This window comes from Dermacentor variabilis, chromosome 4 (genome assembly GCF_050947875.1).
Source record: "Dermacentor variabilis isolate Ectoservices chromosome 4, ASM5094787v1, whole genome shotgun sequence".
NCBI lineage: Eukaryota > Metazoa > Arthropoda > Arachnida > Ixodida > Ixodidae > Dermacentor > Dermacentor variabilis.
This window is the reverse complement of record NC_134571.1, coordinates 186,671,186-186,690,927: the sequence shown is the minus strand read 5'-3', so window position 1 is coordinate 186,690,927 and position 19,742 is coordinate 186,671,186. Positions and strand designations below refer to the sequence as shown.

General features: G+C 45.6%; 1 protein-coding gene across 1 annotated transcript; it reads left to right on the top strand.

The window, feature by feature from the left end:
* Positions 1–10,067: 10,067 nt before the first annotated feature.
* On the top strand, positions 10,068–18,196 carry LOC142578466 (prolyl 4-hydroxylase subunit alpha-1-like). Its single transcript, XM_075687849.1, has 2 exons — positions 10,068–11,075; positions 17,702–18,196. The coding sequence occupies exons 1-2, from the start codon at positions 10,068–10,070 to the stop codon at positions 18,194–18,196; spliced, it is 1,503 nt and encodes a 500-aa protein (XP_075543964.1).
* The last annotated feature ends 1,546 nt before the right edge of the window (positions 18,197–19,742 follow it).

Genomic DNA, 19,742 nt, shown 5'->3' with positions numbered 1-19,742 from the left:
TGGCCCACTACGTTTGCTCGCTGTTCCCCTACAAGTCCATCTACAAGGAAGTAACCCAGAGGAACCTTCCAGTGCCCATTAATACAGACAACCATTATAACAAAGGCAGCTTTTGCCTGTGGCAAGCAGTCACCTTCGGCTCCTGTGCCCATCTCCACGCAGCCTTCAATGTGGCCCCCTTGCCATTGGACTTGCTGTCTGATTGACATCTCATCAACTATGAGGCTGCACACCATTTGATGGCCTCCGGTGCTGTTCTCTGAACACTTCAGCTTTAGAGCTGTCGCAGCCTCTTTAGAAAACCCTGCCTTCCCATCAATGCTTCCGTAAAAGTACGAGGATGTGGTAAGCATGCGTCGAATACCTTCCTCACATAACTGTATGTCCGTGGTAAATAAAAGTTGAGAGTGAGAGCAAATGTTCTCAACTCAGGCGAGTACTCCTTTGGTTTTTGTTATCCTGTCTGCTTTGCTACCTGTCGTTGCAAAAGCTGTTGATTTGCAGCACCAAGACTGTATAGCACAGAAACCTGTTCTCTGAGCAAAATGTTCTGTGTGGTTAGTGTCTTGAGAACTGATTTCAGTTCGGCATTCCGTTTTTGAAGACGCTGCCTTGATTGCTGCAGTCTTTTGATCGCTTTTCTTTACTGTCGCTGCTGTGAAGCAAGTCTTGCTGCACGAGCTCGCAAGAAAGCTTTGTCAGGGGTGTCGACCTACAATGAAAAACTAAGTGTCACAAGGAAAGCCTAATTTATTATATTATAACCAATTTATCAACTAGTAACTGTGACACCTGTGCAAACTTAAAGTGCTGTTAACAATGATATAACTAAGCCCAAGGACAGATTTCAGGCTATATTTTTCCTGCATTCCTGTTCTTTATTCAAGTGGTGTACTGTAGCGCGATTAAAAGACTGGACAAACGAAGACACACAGGGACACACAGCGCTGTGTGTGTCCCTGTGTGTCTTCTTTTGTCCCGTCTTTTAATCGCGCTACCGTACATCCCTTGAATATGCATTACCAACAAGCCCACATTTCAACCCTCCTGTTCTTTCTATCCACATTCATGCTAAAAAATACGTCAAACTTACACATGAATGACAACCTTCTGCCATCATATCATGGTCTCCTCAAAGAACATCTTACCATGACTAGCCAACCAGTTTTGTGAGCTCAAAGCACAGATATTAAAACACTTAATATTACATGCATTTATTGATTTATACATCATGCAGATAAATACAGCATGAGTAGTTAGTATGCATTGACTGGAATCAAATTATGCCCTTACATACATATCCCTGTCTGCTGTTGTTGCATTACACTGAACTCAATAAATACTTATATTTATCAACATAATTTTTTTTATATCACCCATGACACGGAGCACAGTTCTTCATCTTGGGCTAGATTACTCACAGACAGACTATAATTGTACAAGGAATTAAAATTAATATTTAACTAATTAGGTTTTTTATCTAATTACTGTGCAGCACACGTTGCAATTTATCACTGGTAGCCGATCCCTTCGGAAGTCATCTGCTCCAAGTGAATTATGAAGACGCCAGTGTTGGGATATGCATTCTCAAGTTTCATGACGAACTGCTTTGGTGTTCCAGCAGTTTTTTTGTGCCTCAGTGTGTAAAGAGACATAGTTAAGAAAAGTAAGCAGACGAACAGTGCATTTTCATCGCAAGTTTGACAGTGCTTATTTCAAAAGGTGTGCAAGTTTAAAAATTCATTCCAAGTGGATGTGCCTTGTGAAATCACCGGCTTCAGTTTGTATATTGCAATATGTAGGCTAAACTTATTAGCTCGAAAGGTTATTAGTGGAATTTTGTTAATTATTCAATTATGGTTTTTAATGTCTTATGTAATTAATTGTCACCTCTTCCAAGCCATCCAGATCGATGAGTATAATTGTGCTGTTTCGCCACAGGTGACTTAAAAAAATGATAATGTCAAAATAAGGACGCCCAGTTACTAGAACTGCTCACATTCATTTACTTGGATGCACATACATCGCTTTGGTAAGATAGTTTCCATCTGTAGATCTCCCTCGCCTTTGCCAGCTTCCTTCTTTTGGCGTTGTTAGAGCAGCTTCCACATTCGATGACCTTTGCAATTTCTGCAGAAGCAGTCGATAGCACCTCATTATTTAATGGTTAAATGATTTGCAATGAGCACAAGTATTTATATTTACTGGGACTTCCATAGCCAGTTATGGCAGACACTACTGTACCCTTAATGCGATTTGACTAACACGTGAGATGATGACTGATAACACTAGTGACCCTGTTACAATGAATGCACAGCACTAGTTGTTACATGAGCAATGCACCTCAAGGTAGCAACGTGATTGATCATGAGATGTGGACTGAAGTTTCTTAAAAACATTACACTACAGAATTTTTAACTGTTGTTAACCTGTAGAAGCATACTGCAACCAATATGAAAGCTGCATGCTAAGTTTATCCTATGGAAAAAAGGGAAGTGTCGGCAGATCGTGAGGTGTATATTGTAGGTGCTCCATATTAGCCCATACCACACTATCACGAGTGCGTGACTGCATGTAGCAGGCTAACGCCCTCCAAACATGAGTACCAAACAGTCAGCACTAATCAGCCATGTTTTCAAAGCAGATCTGTAAGCTTGCATGTATGCCCTTGCTTGCTTGAATCAGTTTCTCGAGAGTAATAGCAATCATATAGGTTTTATTAGGTAATAGCTTTATCAAAAATTAGTTGGGCCCACAAACCTGTTCTACTTTCATTTCTGTATTCATTGTGATCAAACGGGAGGAGCACAGAACTTCACAGTCACTAAACCAGTGTCTTGTGACTAGAATACTTTAAGCTAGGCTAGTTCATGCACCCCTTAACATCAGAATAATGCAAGCACAGAACTAAATGGAAAGTGCTAACTATGTTAGCATAGCCTTTTTTTACAGAAAAGACGTGTTTACCTGCGCTGGTGTTACCTCCAATTGAAGAACAGCAGCTAGGCTGGATGGGTCGGTGACATAGAGGCTCTCCTGTACTTGACTGTTGTCTCCAGTATCCATTGCAGCCTGGTAGCAAGAGCACATGTCGGCCATTTCCGTTTAAACTTCAATTGCAACCACTGTATGCCTATAACACAATAACAGTGTTGGGTGAATTGCACATAGAATAGATACTCACCTGCGCAAGTTGTGGCTCAATAGGAAGACTGGTACTTAGGCCAGATGGACCGGGCTCAGACAGGCTGGTCTGGACTGCACTTTCATATTCCAAATCTTTGGCAGCCTGAAAACAAGAGTGCTTATGTATATCAGCTGTTCGCCCTACATCACAGTGTCTACTGCCTTCTTGAAGTACTCAGCAAACATGTAGGAAAGAAAGCATCTATGTATTTAAAATAGTTCATGTATAAGTTTGTGTGTATTGACAGAACAGTGACCGCACTCACTCAATGTTGAACTCATGCAAGAATGCTAGCTTGAATCAGTTTCTTCAGCAGTCATATAGATTTTATTAGGTATTAGCGTTATCAAAAATTAGTTGGGCCCACAAACATGTTACATATTTCTGCTACTTTCATTTCTGTATTCATTGTGATGAAACGGGAGGAGGACAGAACTTCACAGTCACTGAACCAGTGTCTTGTGACTAGAATACTTTAAGCTAGGCTAGTTCATGCATCCCTTAACATCAGAATAATGCGAGCACAGAATCAAATGGAATGTGCTAACTATGTTAGCATAGCCTTTTTTTTACAGAAAAGACGTGTTTACCTGTGCTGGTGTCACCTCCAATTGAAGAACAGCAGCTAGGCTGGATGGGTCGGTGACATAGAGGCTCTCCCGTACTTGATTGTTGTCTCCGGTATCCATTGCAGCCTGGTAGCAAGAGCAACTTCAATTGCAACCACTGTATGCTTATAACACAATAAAAGTGTTGGGTGAATTGCACATAGAATAGATGCTCACCTGCGCAAGTTGTGGCTCAATAGGAAGGCTGGTACTTAGGCCGGATGGACCGGGCTCAGAGAGGCTGTTCTGGACTGCACTTTCATACTCCAAATTTATGGCATCCTGAAAACAAGAGTGCTTATTGTAATCAGCTGTATGTCGTAAACTGCCGACTTGAAATACTACAAAGGTGTAGGAAAAGTGCAGCACAGAAAGAAATAATGTGCACCTGTTCAAATGTAGTCTGACTGTAGAGACCAGCACCTAAGCCAGACAAACCAGGGGTAGGTAGGCTGGCCTGAGCTGTGCGTTTATCAAAACTTGTGGCAACCTGAGAGAAAGACATCAATGAGTAAATAACCGCTTCAAGTAAAACTGTGCAGCATGACGTGGACTAAGCGAGACGTGGAATTTACAGGGATGAGCGTGCGATAGCCGCATTCATCCCTATTATGCGTTGTGCAGTCTTATTTGAAACTGATATGCACCAAATGGCCTGATACAATTTTGTGTTCAATAGCAACTGCTGACTCTTATTAGTAAACTGAAATGTTAACCTGTGCAAGCACCATCAAGCCTTCATGACATCCTTGCGTGACTTGAGAGGATGCAGAGTGCGAGTGTGCAACATGGCTTGTTGCATCAGATGCACTGTCACCTTATATTACACACGATAAGGAAGGGATGTCAAATAGCAGTAACTGAATATGTGCTTGGCCACTTTGGAACTGCTAACAACATATCCTTTGTTTGCTCTCACAAAATTATTTGGCATCGTTTGGCAAAATTACTTCTGAAATTGGTGCTTGCAGTAGAAAGTTTAAAATGCATGCAGTTAATTTTTTCCATCACTCCAACTCATGTACTGGGTGCCACGAATAACCAGAGAAGCAGGTACAATATGCATAATTAAAATTTATGAGAAAAATATAGTTTCTTAAGTCGTGTTAAAGTTGGAAAACTTGTATAGTGAGTAGAGTACTGTATACTGTTGAAAATTTATTTATTTGTTTCGGTAAGTCGGTTGATTGTGTGTAAATTTGCTTTCTAAAATTCCATCCTCTACTAAAATTCTGGTCGCATACAGGTATCAGCATTGTTTACCAGTTTAAAGAAAGCCCGCCCCCCCCCCCCTTATATGCATGTGTGTATGTATTGAAAGAGCCATGCCACAAAAAAAGCATCAGTTCTCACCAAGAGCGTGGGCACTGCATGTTCCCGCAGACGGACTCTACTTAGCGACGTGCGATCTATATGTTCATCCCGAAAGTGAGCTGAACAAATACGGGCTTGCTTCTTAGGCTCTCGATCAACACTGGAGGATGGCCAAATTGCCTCTATCCACTTTTTCCGATGAACGGTGTCACCGGGAAACCTGATAATGAAGAATAACGCGCATATGTATTAGATGATAACGTATACTGTGCGAATAAAATATTTTACTGTTATACTATAACTATAGAATTATTATCGCTATGTAAATGCGTGTATCATAAATTCTAGTTTTTCCTCCGATAAAACACCTACCACATAAGGAAATTTACTTGCACGTGAAAAGATATGGGCGGTCCACTGTTCGGCGTGCGCGACTTGCATCCTGGCACACAACAACTAGGCATTGGATGAGCGGATACCTAGGCAAGCGTCCGCACAACTCGTGCGCGGAACGAAAACTGAAAAAACGGTGCCTTTCGCGCATCGTTCGCTGGGAAAGAAACGCAGAAAAAGCAGTCATGGCCAGTCGACTCTTCATCCGGGACGGCTGCTTTGACTTATTAAGGAACGAATCCTCCCTACCACAAGCTTATCTCATCTGTGCGTGCGAGAAGCGCAGGGAAGTGAAGGTTAGCGGATGCGCCGCAAGAATATGCAAGGCTCCACAGAACGTACACCTGCGAACACGTCGAACGGCTAGCTATTCCATGCTCCCACGTAGGCCGGGTCCACGCGCGTATTGTTCGGCACCGTGCGCCGGCCAGTCGACTCTTCATCCGGGAAGATGGGAAAGAAGCGGCTGCTTTGACTTATTAGGGAAATAATCCTCCCTACCGCAGGCGTACCGTATCTGTGCGCGCGCGAAGCGCAGGGAAGGTCAGCGGATGCGCCGCAAGAGTGAGGAAGGCTCCACAGAGCGTACCTGCGAACACAGCAAACGGCTGTTCCATGGTCGCAGGTAGGCCGGTTCTACGCGCGTACTGTTCTGCATTGTGCGCCGGCTATCGCAAAACTTTGCTTCCGTGACGCTTCACTCGCCGTGCGAAGATGGCACCTCAAGCCGCAGTCAATGAACCTAAACGCGGAGTCAGAAATGACATTCTGCCTCCTCGCCGGCGCGCTGTCGAAGTGATGCGCGGCCACCAGAAGTTTGTTCAATAAAGCACGACGATTCCTCAAGCGAGAATGTGTTTGTGCTCATAAACTCCAAATGGATCGCAAATGGGTTGGTGTGTCGTACGTGTCTCCAGTGCGTTCTTGCAGTGCACTAAGAATGCGTACATCTTTTTTCGCATCGCCAGACGTCTAGCTCGCAAGGCCGTATGAGAGCCCCAGGAATCCCAAGCAGAGAAAAGCAAGTAGAAGGCAGCGATAAAGGGGACCTTCTTTTTTAAAAACACGCAAGAGCTGGGTAGCGGCCGGTACCTGCGGTTAATGAGAACAGTTCAGTTGGTTGGCCTTATATTTAAGGCATGTTTATTTTCATAAAAGCCGGTAAAAGCAGCCGATTCGACCTCACGGCCCAATTTGCAAAGTTCATTATGAACTTCTTTTAACATGGGTTCGGCAACGGCAACGCAATGAGACATCGCGATTGTTTAGTATTGCTGCGGAGCGAGCGCGCGCTCCGCGCGCGACACCACGCGCAGCGCGGCGTGGTTTCGCGAAAGATGTAAACAAGAGAGGAGGGTGGCCCAAAAAGCGGAGAATCGCCATGAGCAACGCCAACTTCCGGCTTCACTTTTGCTTCACAAAGAGTGACGTCAGGGTCTCTCCTTAGTTTCCTTCCTCCGTGGCGGCGCCCTAGCGGTTCCCGATTTTTCGGCCCAGCTTTTCCTCTAGAGTTCGTTACATTGACTCTATGCGCGCGACGCCTTCAACTGCTGTGAGCCGCGCCGCCTACAGCCTGTTTCGCGCGGATGCGATTGCCACGCCGAACCATACGCGGCACATATCGCCACGATTTTTCGTCGAAATTACGCCCGTAAGCTATTTCGCAGATTATTTTGGAAAATGACGCTGGTCGCCGAACACAACGTTTACAGATACTTCAAACTGAGTGGAGCGTGGATGCGCAAGTGGTACGTACCACCAGCACCGACACCTGAGCAAGACGGCTAAAAACTCGTGGGTCAGATTCGGTTCTGCGATTTCTATGCATTTGTTGACCGGCAGCCCATCAAGTGACGCTTCTCGCTCTCGTGATTTCGTCTTGTGCGGGTTGTGACCGACAACCACCAAGCCAATATCTCGCCGTTTAAGAGCCTTTCTGATGACGGCGCGCTTTCGTGTAGGCGATCCGCTCTTTCTTTCTTTTGATCAGATCCATCTCATAAAGAATCTGCGCAACAATTTCCTGGAAAGAGCACTGTTAGACGGGGATCAGCTAATCGAAGGGTCTGCATTAATAAGGTGTTCGAAATACAGTCTCAGCTGCTCGCGAAGCCACTATAAAATTCCCCCACGCGTGCTCCTATTGAGCCAAATAACCTGGAAACACAGAAAGTGCCAAGAAAGTGGCACTTCTTCCGAGCCATCATGGAAGATCTAATAGCCACGCTAAATTTCCTCCAAGTAAACCCAAAGCGCCATCTTGGCGCCTGAGAATTTCAGAACTGCCTCACCACCTTTAGAGTGCATGCTTGGGTGCGTGCGAGTGCGTGCGAGTGTGTGTGTGTGTGTGTGTGTGTGTGTGCGCGTGTGTGTGTGTGTGTGTGTGTGTGTGTGTGTGTGTGTGTGTGTGTGTGTGTGCGTGTGTGTGTGAGTGTGTGTGCGCGTGCGTGCGTGCGTGCGTGCGCGCGCGCGTGTGTGTGTGTGTGTGTGTGTGTGTGTGTGTGTGTGTGTGTGTGTGTGTGTGTGTGTGTGTGTGTGTGTGTGTGTGTGTGTGTGTGTGTGTGTGTGTGTGTGTGTGTGTGTGTGGTAGCTAAATGGTACGCCATGGCAGTAATTGAATACCTCCTAGATTATGCCAAGTAAATTTATATCGCATCAGCATCCAATTTCTGCCTGCCTCAGTTGCGATTTAATTCATTCGGCCCTGTCGACTGTTCCCAGCTTCCGCCATACTCTGGCTCGAACATTCGACAGCGACTCCGTAGAGTCGTTCGTCACTTGTCTCCGACAATTTAACGGTGGCCACGACAAAGTCGACGCTCGGGCAGCTGCCTTCTCTGTGTAGAATCCACTAAAGGTGCGAAAATGTTATAAATAAATATTAGGAAACCATAATTTTGTTCGTGCTCCTTTGTGTAGGTCGGGATCTTACGTACCACAAAGACAGACAACGCACCGTCCAGCTCTGAGTCCAATGCTATCGTCAGAGTTCCAGTGCAATGCAATGATGATCGTGATTGTCCATTCGCAATTGAATCTGCTGCCAGAGAGCTTTCAAGCGACCTTGAGTACGTGACTTGCTGTTCACAGGCGCAAGATGAGCTTGAAATTGCTACAACCGCCTTTCTGGCTGGGTACCTCGCCCGTCCCTGTGATGGGACGGTATGAACTCGAATGTTTTAAGAGCCACGCGACGTGAAAGAACTGATTTGTTGAACTACTTCAAAAGCATTCGGCCCCCCTTGTTTTTTTTTCTCTCTTAAACACATTCGTTAGGCAGAACAGAAACATAATTTGTGGTTCTAGAACAAAGAAAAGCTTCATGTCACATGACTCAATCGGCGAATCCCCCCTCAAGGGTAAGCGCTGCACATTATTTAAAGGCAGCAAGCACAATGTGCTTATATTCATTTGCATTGCCACTGTTCCAAGCATCACAGATCCCACTCGACTAAGCAAATTGCCGCATCTATGCGCTTATTCGAAAATTTGTATTAATGTAACCTTCCTAAAGATTGCAATATTGTATCTGTATGCATTATACTTTAGGAAGTTCCCTCGTGTGTGATCATATTCTATGTTTTCAGAAGGCGATGAAGCAGACGAATCAACAAGAGAATATAATGACAACGGAAAGTGAGAGATTGGCATTTTCTTCCCTGCTCTGGAATGACCTTTCTCCTTTAAAGCTCCTGGTGGTATTAGCGCTCAGAAAGCTTAGTTCACCACCTTGACTAGTCATCAAAATAACAGATTCGTTATCTTTACGTTCACCACTCACTGCCCACATAGTATCTCACATGATGCATGCATTCCATTCTCTTGCGCCTGCCCAATAAAAATTATAAGGCTTGTCTGGATACCTAGGCATAAAGGATTATTTATGAATTAAAATGGTAGATAGCCTCGCAAGAGCGGCTGTTAGTGGCCCAATTCTATTGGTACTTCCAGTGTCAACATAATTAGTACAGCGAGATTCAGGTCATCAGCTATCATGAAATGACATTGTATTCTCAGCCATAACAAATTTTGCTGAGTGTCGACACCTACTATTCCCTTGACGCAGAAGTTTGTTTCGAACTCGTGAAACTAAGGTAACAGTCATTCGGTGATGGTGTGGTATACCTACCTTAAAGTTTTATCAGCACAAAGCTGGCTTTTCTCCCTCCCCGCTGTGTCCGTTCTGGGGTAAAGACGACAGAATCGACCGTTTTTTTTTATTGCGTAGAAGATTTACACATGAAAGGAAAAGCATTTTAAAAACACCATTTGAAAATTTTTCAATGAATTTTTTTCAATTCCTGAAATTCTCCCTCTCAGAGCCACCTCTCTTGGGCAATGTCATAAGGATGCTTTCTCAGCCGCTAAAGAGTTTATGATACTTTCAAAAAGTTTTCTTCAATAAAGTTATAGTTGGAAGTTATTTTCACTTATTTTGATTCTGTCCCAACTATCTCCGTTGTTTTCGTGGAATCAACCAATCGACTTCTAATTCCACCCGCATCTTGGCCAATCCCGCATAGTGGGTATGAGCCAGTGACAGGGCGGCACACAAATGCACAAGAATGTCGCCTGCGTTTCGAAGCCTCGTTTCCCTCGCGTTCACCTTCCACGTCGCCTCGTGCGCCTCCGACCTGTTCACGGCAACGGAAGACATGCAGAAGTCCGTGGGCACCGAACACGTCGCTCTCGAAGACGGCCACTTCTACATCCTGTCGCAAGAGCGTCAGCTGGCCGCTGCCGTAAGCCGCTACGAAACATTAAGGAACGCCAAGTCGCTGCGAACCGGTCAGGGCGCCTTGGGAACGTTCCTCTTCCTGAGCGGGCTCACCAATTTCAATTCGTACGCGACCCTGAGTGCCGCGCGTCGCTCTCTAAGAAGCCTTCCCACCGCTTTCCTTTCGCCGTCCTTCAGGGAGTGGTGGCCGACGGACAGTGATGTCGCAGGAGCCGCTATTGGAATCTGTAAGTTGCAGCACCTGTACAATATCCCCGCGACTAAGATGGCAGCCATGAAGTCGCGCCTGCTGCCAGCCGCTTCACCCGAAGACTTCGCTTGCGTGGCCAGGGGCTGTTCGATTGAAGCAGAGTATGGAAACACCTCCGCCTGGGTTCGAGCAGCGCTTTCAGAGACGTCGTCGTCCCCAACAAGAGGCTCTTTCCGGAGCCTTCGATTAGGCCTCGGTTGGTTACAGGCAAACGACGAGCGCTGGCCTCGGTTGCAGCGATGGGCAAAGTCTATTTACACAAAGGCGGGAAGAATCTACCCTTCTTCGCCGGAGTCGGATATCAACGAGTACAAGCATGTCTGTGTCCAACAAGGATTTTTGAGGCCGCCTGGAAGCCGACTTGTCTGCAAGATGTCCACGAACTTTGGAGACCCACGCTTGATTCTTCAGCCGCTCAAGTTAGAGGTGCTGTCGCTCAAGCCACGAGTGGTGGTCATCAGCGACTTCCTCTCCCCATCGGAAGTGCACTTCATCCGATCAGCGGCGCAGAAGGGATTCGAGCGTGCAGGAATTTATTCCCCGACTACCGTTGAAGGAATGCCAAGCTGGAAACGGATCGGCAAGGTAACAGCGCATCGATTTTGTCACCATCTTGCGGTGGTTTAAAGCGAGGCTTTTCTTTGCGAACCTCGTCGAGTTTCCTGGCCGCGGGAGCTGAGCACCTGTTCAATCGCCGAATAGGCTGCACAATTACGCCAGAGCGCGAGTTCCGCGCTCTCCGCCGGATTCCTTGCAGCAGCGCCAGATGGCGCTCACCTCCAAGCATTCGTATCTTTTAAGAGGCCCACGTGCACTCAGGAGACCAGAGTAGCTAGCAATGAAGAAGGTCCCGTAGGGGAACATCATAATAACATCGCCGTCAATAACAGAAAATGGAGGAAAAGAAGAAAGCGAGCTCGCCATGAAATAGGCTACATCAATATGCAGGGTGGCGCAAGAAAAGCGGGCAGAGATTGAGGAGCAGTTAAACAGATAACAAATATGCGGTTACGGAAACGCACCTTAGAGACTCGGAAGGGTCGCCAGTGATTGAGAATTATGTTTGGGAAGGGTGCAACAGAACTAAGTCGGAAAGAAATGGCGGGGGAGTCAGAATGCTCATCCACCAGGGAGCCAAATGGAAAAAGGAGTAAATTCGAAATGTCATGAGCATCTTTGGTTATCAGGTACAGTGAGTGGGAAGAAAACAGCTAGGCGTAACGTATTTGCGGACAGCAAATAATTGCACAGAGAAGAATCAAGAGTTAATGGAATGCATAAGCGCTGATAATAAGGGTTTCTGGAATGATGCCGGAATTATCCTATTAGGTGACATGAATGCCCACATAGAGGATCTAGATAGCTCTACCGAAAAGAATGTGAAGTCAATGCTCGATCTCTGTGAGCAACATAACCTCGTTATCGTGAATACAGGGTCTAAGTGCGAAGGGCAGATCACGTGGGAAGTGAGAAACCGGCAATAGGCCATTGATTACTGTCTGATGACAGAATGAATTCATGATGAGTTGAAAGAAATGGTCATTGGCGAGGAAGGGCAGCATAAGCAGCATAAGGAGTGACCATAAACGCATCATTTTGAAAATGGCTTAAGTAGTTGGGAAAGAGAGCAAGGAGTGCAAAATGGCCAGTCCAAATTTGAACGCTGAACAAATAACAAATATAGTCATGAAGAGTCGAGGAAGAACTTGGCTAATGGCCAAATGAAGAGTGGGAATATAATGAGCTTCTAAGTGTAATAACGACAGAAATACGGAAAGAGAAACAACATGTTCGTTGGAAAGGAAAAAAAAAACAGAAAAGTTGGTGGAACAGTGAGATACGAGAAGCGATCGCCGAACGACAAAGCATCCCGAGAGCACAGGCAGGCAGAGAAAGCGCATTTGCCGCAGGATGAAGTAGCCAGTAAATGGGAAATACACCGGGAGAAAAAGTGTATTGTTCAAATACTGGTGCAAGCAAAGATAAAAGGCGAAAGTGAACGTTAGTTCTCAGAAATACGTGAGAAAAAGAAGGCCGCACCTATAATATTTTGGAACCAAATAAAATTACTAGGCAAGAAGTCAACAACAATCAGTAACATATCCTAGACGAACGTGGAAACAAATTGAAAGGGAAAGCCACATTAAATTACATACGAAAAATAACAGCTAAATCTTTCCAAGGCAATGACGAGGTTGTATTTGAAGAAAAGAGAGCATGAAAGAGAACCAGATGGAAAAGGAGCTGGTGCTGACAAATTTCAACTAGAAGAAGGCCAAGAGAAAATTCCTAAGCACACAGCCACACGGCTAAACGAGGTTCCCGTTTGGCTGATTAATGGACTAGGACCAAAAAGCAAGGAAGCTCTGGTGAAAGCACTGGAAAAAGACTTCAATAGATAGAAGAGTACCAGACAGTTGGCGACAAAGCAGAATGAATGTAATTAATAAAGTTAAGGGGTAGAAAGATAGAATTCACTAGTATAGACCGTTCACCATTACATCGGTAATATACAACTTAGCCATGCAAGCAGTCAAAATAAAGGTGCAAGCATGGGCACAGAATAAAGGCATTTTGGGAGAACTTCAGAATGGCTTCACAACAGGTAGGCGCTTGGATGATAATCTATTTGTTCTTGCTCAGTGTATTGAAATATCAAGAGTAGAAAGCACGCCGCTATATGTTTCCTTTTTAAACATTACAGGAGCGTATGACAACGCAGACCGCAACATTTTGTGCGATATTCAGGAAGGGGAAGGCTAATTTAGGCGACGATTACCTACAGTTTGACAGAGCTTTACCTAGAGAACACCGTTTGCGTTGAATGGGACGGGATGAGGAGCGAGGAGAAAGTTCATATCAACAAGGCCCTGAGGTATGGGTGCCCTTTATCCCCACTGCTGTTCATAAAGTACATGGTGAGGATGGAGAGGGCGCTAGAAGGAAGTAATATCGGGTTTAATCTCTCATACAAACAGGCGAGTACAGTACTAGAGCAGCAGCTTCCAGGTTTATTTTATCCGGACGACATTGTGTTGCTAGCTAACAAGCAAAGTGATTTGCAACTTCTGGCTAATATCAATGGACAGGAAGGTGAGAATTTAGGATTGTAATTTAGCGTTAGCAAATCAGGTTATTCAAGGAAAACAGCGAACAGACAGTGGCAATACAGGGACAAGAAATACCTCGGGTAAACGAATATAAATATCTTGGTATATGGATACACAAAGGCAATAGATATATGTAAACACAGGAAAAAACAATAACAGAAAAGGGGAAAAGAAATGAAGCACGGAGCGCAATTGGGATACAATAGATACGACGGGATCCGGGGTATGTGGAAAAGTGTAATGTTTCCAGAACTTACTTTTGGAAATGTGGTTGTTTGCTTGAAATCAGGGGTAATATCAGGACTCGATCGAAACCAAAAGTCAGTGGGACGCCTCGCATTGTGCGCTCACGGGAAGACTACAAGGGAAGCTGTGCAGGGTGATATGGGCTGGACAGGTTTTGAAGTGAGGGAAGCTCACATTAAAATTGATTATGAAGAACGATTGAGGAATCTGCAAGAAAGTAAATGGGCTGGTAGAGTGTTGAGGTATTTGTACAGAAAAAACATTGATTCACAGTGGGGGAAAAGAACTAGGAAGCTCACCAGCAAGTATGCGGCCTCTAGGTGAGCAACACAGCAACAAATGACGTCAAGCGGAAAGTCGGAGAGGCTGAAATAATCTCGGGGGTGGCGGCAATGGAAAAGAAACCTGCCAGGAGTAACTACTTAAGAGGAAAAAACGGAATCAGGAAAGAAACAATTTATGATAAGTCGAAAGGAAGCTCATTATTTTTCGAAGCGAGATCAGGATGCCTCAGAACACACACCTAGAAAGCGAGATAGAAGAAGGAAGAAGAAGCATTTGCTTGCTGCGGTAAAGCTAAGGAAACGATGGAGCATGTTTTAATAGAATGTGAAGATATCTGCCCAGCGGTTGATTTAGCCCCCAATGGACTCCCTTGGGTTTAGCGAGAACAGGGGAAAAGTAAACATGTCCGCGATAGGGATTAGTAAGAGGCGATTTGAAGATTGGTGGAAGTAGGGAAACGGCAAAAAACGGAGACGTACAAAAGCAAAGTTCACATTAAGGGGTCAGAAAATTTGGTTATGGGAATTCATAGTGCGGTTTTTTCTTTCTTTTTCTTTTTTTACCTAGGTAGGACATTAGGCAGCATAAAAGCCAGAGCTTGGTGGCACAACCGACCACCCCGTTCCAAAGGGGACGCTCATAACATCCATCCATTCATTGTATGCATTCGCGCCAGCGGGGGCGCCGGTCGTGCGGAGAAATGAAGAGAAAATGAAGCTCAACGCTTCGCCTTCGCGCATCCGCAGCTGTACGTAATGAGGAAGTAAACTCTTCTTGCAGATAGAATGGATTGCACTTACGCTACTCACGAATGCCCATACTGCCGCTGAAACCATGACGCGTTCAAGGCGTTCGCTTGTAGTCGACAGCACTGCTGAATAAAAGGCTCGGTAAAATTTGTGTTAGCACGTGCTTGCGTGCGCGTGTGTGGCGGGCGCGCATCTACTCGCGTGTCGGTTCTTTGTGCGCTCCCACAAAGCTTCGCTATATATAGATCCCAACTAGCATCCGTTGTATTTTCTTTTCTTAGAATTTATGCAGCATGAAATTCACTAGCATTTCTTCGGGTATACCTTCTGGACAAAATCTCGTTGTCTTGCACCTATAAATGAACCAGTGAGAACAGGATAGTGCAGAATTTAAAACATGAAGTCAAAGGGTGTGAAGAGGAACTGACGTCATCAGAAAGCAAACCAGATAAAAAGCAAAGAGGAGGAGATGCTGGGAAGAAAGGAAGTTTGAACATCACCAGCCCCTACTTCGCATCGTGCATGAGGAAAACAAAGAAGGAATATAAGAGTGTCTGCAGTCCAAGTTTGTGATGTGGTCATAAGTGATACAAAATTGAAGTTCCATTCTTCAACTTTAAATATCTTTGAAATCCTAACTTTTCTTTGTAAGTCGTCTGTCCCTTAAGCAATAGATGGAGCTAGAGGTTTCGGACAAATGGGTTCAGACATGGCCAAACACGTGACAGAGAAGTGATCTCAAAGTTAATCATCGATGGTTAATGCAGCTCTAAATTTTGATGTGAACACATTCTGTATCAAGCTTTAGCCATAACCATGTGAAGCCAACAGATAATGATAACAAGGAAAACATGAGGGAAATTACCTAATTTATTCGTGGAATTGACAGGCCAAAGGAAAATCAACTTGACCCAAGCAACGACCTGCCGCCGATGAAAGTAGAATCTTCATTAGGTTCTCCTACCACCAGCGGCAAACTGTTCCATCGTTGACTTTCGATTCCCGTAAGTTTATCATTTCTACTCATCAACTAAAGGCAACAAATGCTTTCCTTTGCTTCATTATCTATTGGATTATATCGTTGTAGTGAACAACAAATCACTTCCCTTAGTTTCCCTTCATATCTTATTATTTGCCTATTTTACACAATTTGAGTAGATATTTTTCTGAAGTCTCATCATCATCATCATCAGCCTGGTTACGCCCACTGCAGGGCAAAGGCCTCTCCCATACTTCTCCAACAACCCCGGTCATGTACTAATTGTGGCCATGCCGTCCCTGCAAACTTCTTAATCTCATCCGCCCACCTAACTTTCTGCCGCCCCCTGCTACGCTTCCCTTCCCTTGGGATCCAGTCCGTAACCCTTAATGACCATCGGTTATCTTCCCTCCTCATTACATGTCCTGCCCATGCCCATTTCTTTTTCTTGATTTCAACTAAGATGTCATTAACTCGCGTTTGTTCCCTCACCCAATCTGCTGTTTTCTTATCCCTTAACCTTACACCTATCATTCTTCTTTCCATAGCTCGTCTCATACGCCGACATAATGATCCAAGTTTTCTACTAGCTTGTGCCATCCCGCGTCACCACATCGCCGTAATTATGCAGCCGTCATTCAATCATGCACGTGCTGCCCCTATCAGGTCCAGGACGACATTCATTTGGGCTAGATGGTGCATACAGGATGGCGCTTGTCCTGTGTCGTTCTCCCTCTCGCGATCGTCGTAGTTGGCGCTGTTCCTTCCTAATTCATTGTAGGGTCATGGTCGTCATCCCACTGTCGCCATGCCGTGGCCGCCATACTGCATTCGTCGTTTCATCGGCGCCGTTTTTTTTTCGCATTCATACTGTCGTCATGAGCTTACGTCGCCTTTATCATGCTATTGGCGTCATTCCCTAGTCTTCGTACACTCGTTGTCATGTCTTTCTTATGCCATCACGGTCTTTCCATCCATCCACCTTTTCGACCCGTTTATTCTCATACCGTCGCCACCACCCCGTACAGTCGTCTCGACATTACCGTCACAAAGCGGTCGTCGTCACCCTATCGTCGTTCTACCATCGTCCCGCATTTTAGAATCACCCTTCGTCCCACTGTCTTCATACCGCCTTCGTGGTTCCATCGTCGTCACTGCCCTGCCATCATGCGGTCGTGATGACGCCGTCATGTTTATGGGCGACCCTGGTGAGCCAGTATCTTAGCAAAGTGGACGGATCCCGGGCAGAGTGTGTCGCACAGCCGAAGTGATGGCACACCCAGATTGACCTCCACAGATTGCTAATAAAGATGCCTTCAGCAATGCCCAGTATCGCTACATTTCCTGAACGCTAATCGCATTAACGTTTACAGACATGGTGAAGTGGGTTCGGTCGCAATATTTTTAAGCCTCGATCGCCAGCATGGCTCGTTTTATTTCATTTTCTGCTCTGAAACAAGAAACCGATATTGAAAGCTACAGTTACATTCCAAATTAGTAGTTCAAAATCCATCTACATTATTTATATAACAGATAAAACAATTAGAGATGAATAACCGTTGTCATGAAACTGGAATTGAACCTCTTGCGTGTTCCCTGGCTAAACAAGAGACGAGAAAATCCTATATTTCGGGCCAAAAAATATATACAGGGCCTCGAAACTACGAGTAACTAAACTAAATATTCTATGCTAGGAACATGAATTATGCTTCAACAGATCCTTTACGTGCTTTAGCGCACAGGCTTATTGAGAACAAGTCAACAAATACTAAACAAAAAATGAGAATACCCTAATAATTGGAACGTTATTTCATTCTTCCTCACTATTTTATACACCTGCAGGTGTCCTGGCTCTGGGACTCCGACCACAACTTTCTGCAGCGCCTCTCTCGGCGCATTGCGGTCACTACTGGTGTGTCGCTGGAATCTGCAGAGGCGTATCAGGTGGCAAACTACGGCATCGGCGGACACTACACGCCCCACATGGACGCCCACGGGTTCGACAAGGTGGCCGACCACGTGGACATTAGGGACGGCAACCGACTGGCCACCATGCTCATGTACCTCACAGACGTCGCCGCGGGAGGTGCAACCGCGTTCGTCAGGCTGGGCGTCGCGGTGAAGCCGCGCGTCGGCGACGCCCTCTTCTGGTACGACGTGGAACCGTATGATGGGGACGAGTTCCCCACTGAGCTTTCCTTCTGGCACCAGAAAAGGAAGGCGGACGAGCTCACGACGCACGTTGGCTGTCCCGTTCTGTCGGGTTCCAAGTGGATCGTGACCAAGTGGATGCACGAGCGAAACAACCTCGTCGTGCACTACAACACGCCCGGCTGACGCCATGGTTACGACCGCCTAACAAAATCGAGAACCTCGCTTTGGGTCTGACTCGATCAATTTATACACATTTCATCCTTTACGAAATTACGAGTTCAACGTACGTGAAAGGCCTCGCCTCGCCGAATTGAATAGAGTGCCAATTCGTTTTCTTAAAGAGAGAAATGAGCCGAGCAGATCCGCCCTTTGCTTGATGGAACGCACTGAGTAACCGGTAAGGGAGAGAAGAGAGTGATTGGGTTTCCTGAAAGGCGAAACATTGATTGAGATAGGTAATTATTAGAGAGCCATACGCATAAGTTTAGTAGTTTTATCAGCTGCATAAACTACTGCAAACATTTGCTTACTAAATTAACAAGCGCTGATCACATGGAAATATGAACGCATCTCACTCGATGCATGCGGACGCTCGCTGTCAGAACGCTGACGTCATGAGCGGCCGCATCAGTGAACGAATTCCCTTTCCACCTCATATTTTACCCCATGAAACGCTGCGCGCGACCGCAGTAAAAGTGAAGGGCCGATTTGCGCTCGAGTGGCCCATCGCCGCAAGCCGCACCGCACGCGGGCGGTACGTAAAAAGCGGGCGGTCGTCGCGATCGGTCACAAAATTGCATTTATGCTGAAACCGCACGGTGCTGGGTGGATGAATCGATGGATGGATGTTAAGAGTGTCCCCTTTGGAAGGGGGCGGTGGCTTGCGCCACCTAGCTCTTGCTATTATATTGTCTAACGGCCTACATAGGTTAAACAAAAAAAGAAAAAAACACTATGAACTTCCACCACCAAATTTTCTGGTCCTCTATTGCGAACTTTGCTTTTCCAATCCTCCAATCGCCTCTTACTTATCCCTATTGCGGACATGTTTACTTTTCCACTGCTCTCGCTGAACCCAAGGGTTTGAAGGAGGCTACTGGTGCCGAAATCGACCGCTGGGCAGACGTCTTCACATTCCAATAAAGCATGCTGCATAGTTTCCCTAGCTTTACCGCAGCCAAGCACACGTTTCTTCTTCCTTCTTATATCTCGCTTTATAGGTGCGTGTTCTAAGGCATCGCGATCTCGCTTCGAAAAGTGATGAGCTTCCCTTTGAGTTATCATAAATTGTTTCTTTCCTGATTTCTTTTTTCCTCTTAAGTAGTTACTCATGGCAGGTTTCTTTTCCAGTGCCGCCGCCCATGAGATTATTTCAGCCTCTCTGACTTTCCGCTTGACGTTCTTTGCTGCTGTGTTGCCCATCCTACAGGCCGAATACTTGCTGGTAAGCTTCTTAGCTCTTTTCCTCCACTGTGAATCAATGTCCTTCCTTTAAAATACTTCAACACACTCCCCACCCATTCACTTTCTTCCATATTCCTCAGTCGTTCTTCGTAATTAAACTTACTGTGAGCTTCCCTCGTTTCAAAATTTTTCCAGCCCACATCACCCTGCACTTCGACTATTATCGCACGACAATTGAAAGTCGTGCGAAAACCACGACGTCAGAGACAAAGCGAAGAAGCGGACACTTCTCCTCACGCTTTGTGGAGCCGAGATTTTCGAGACT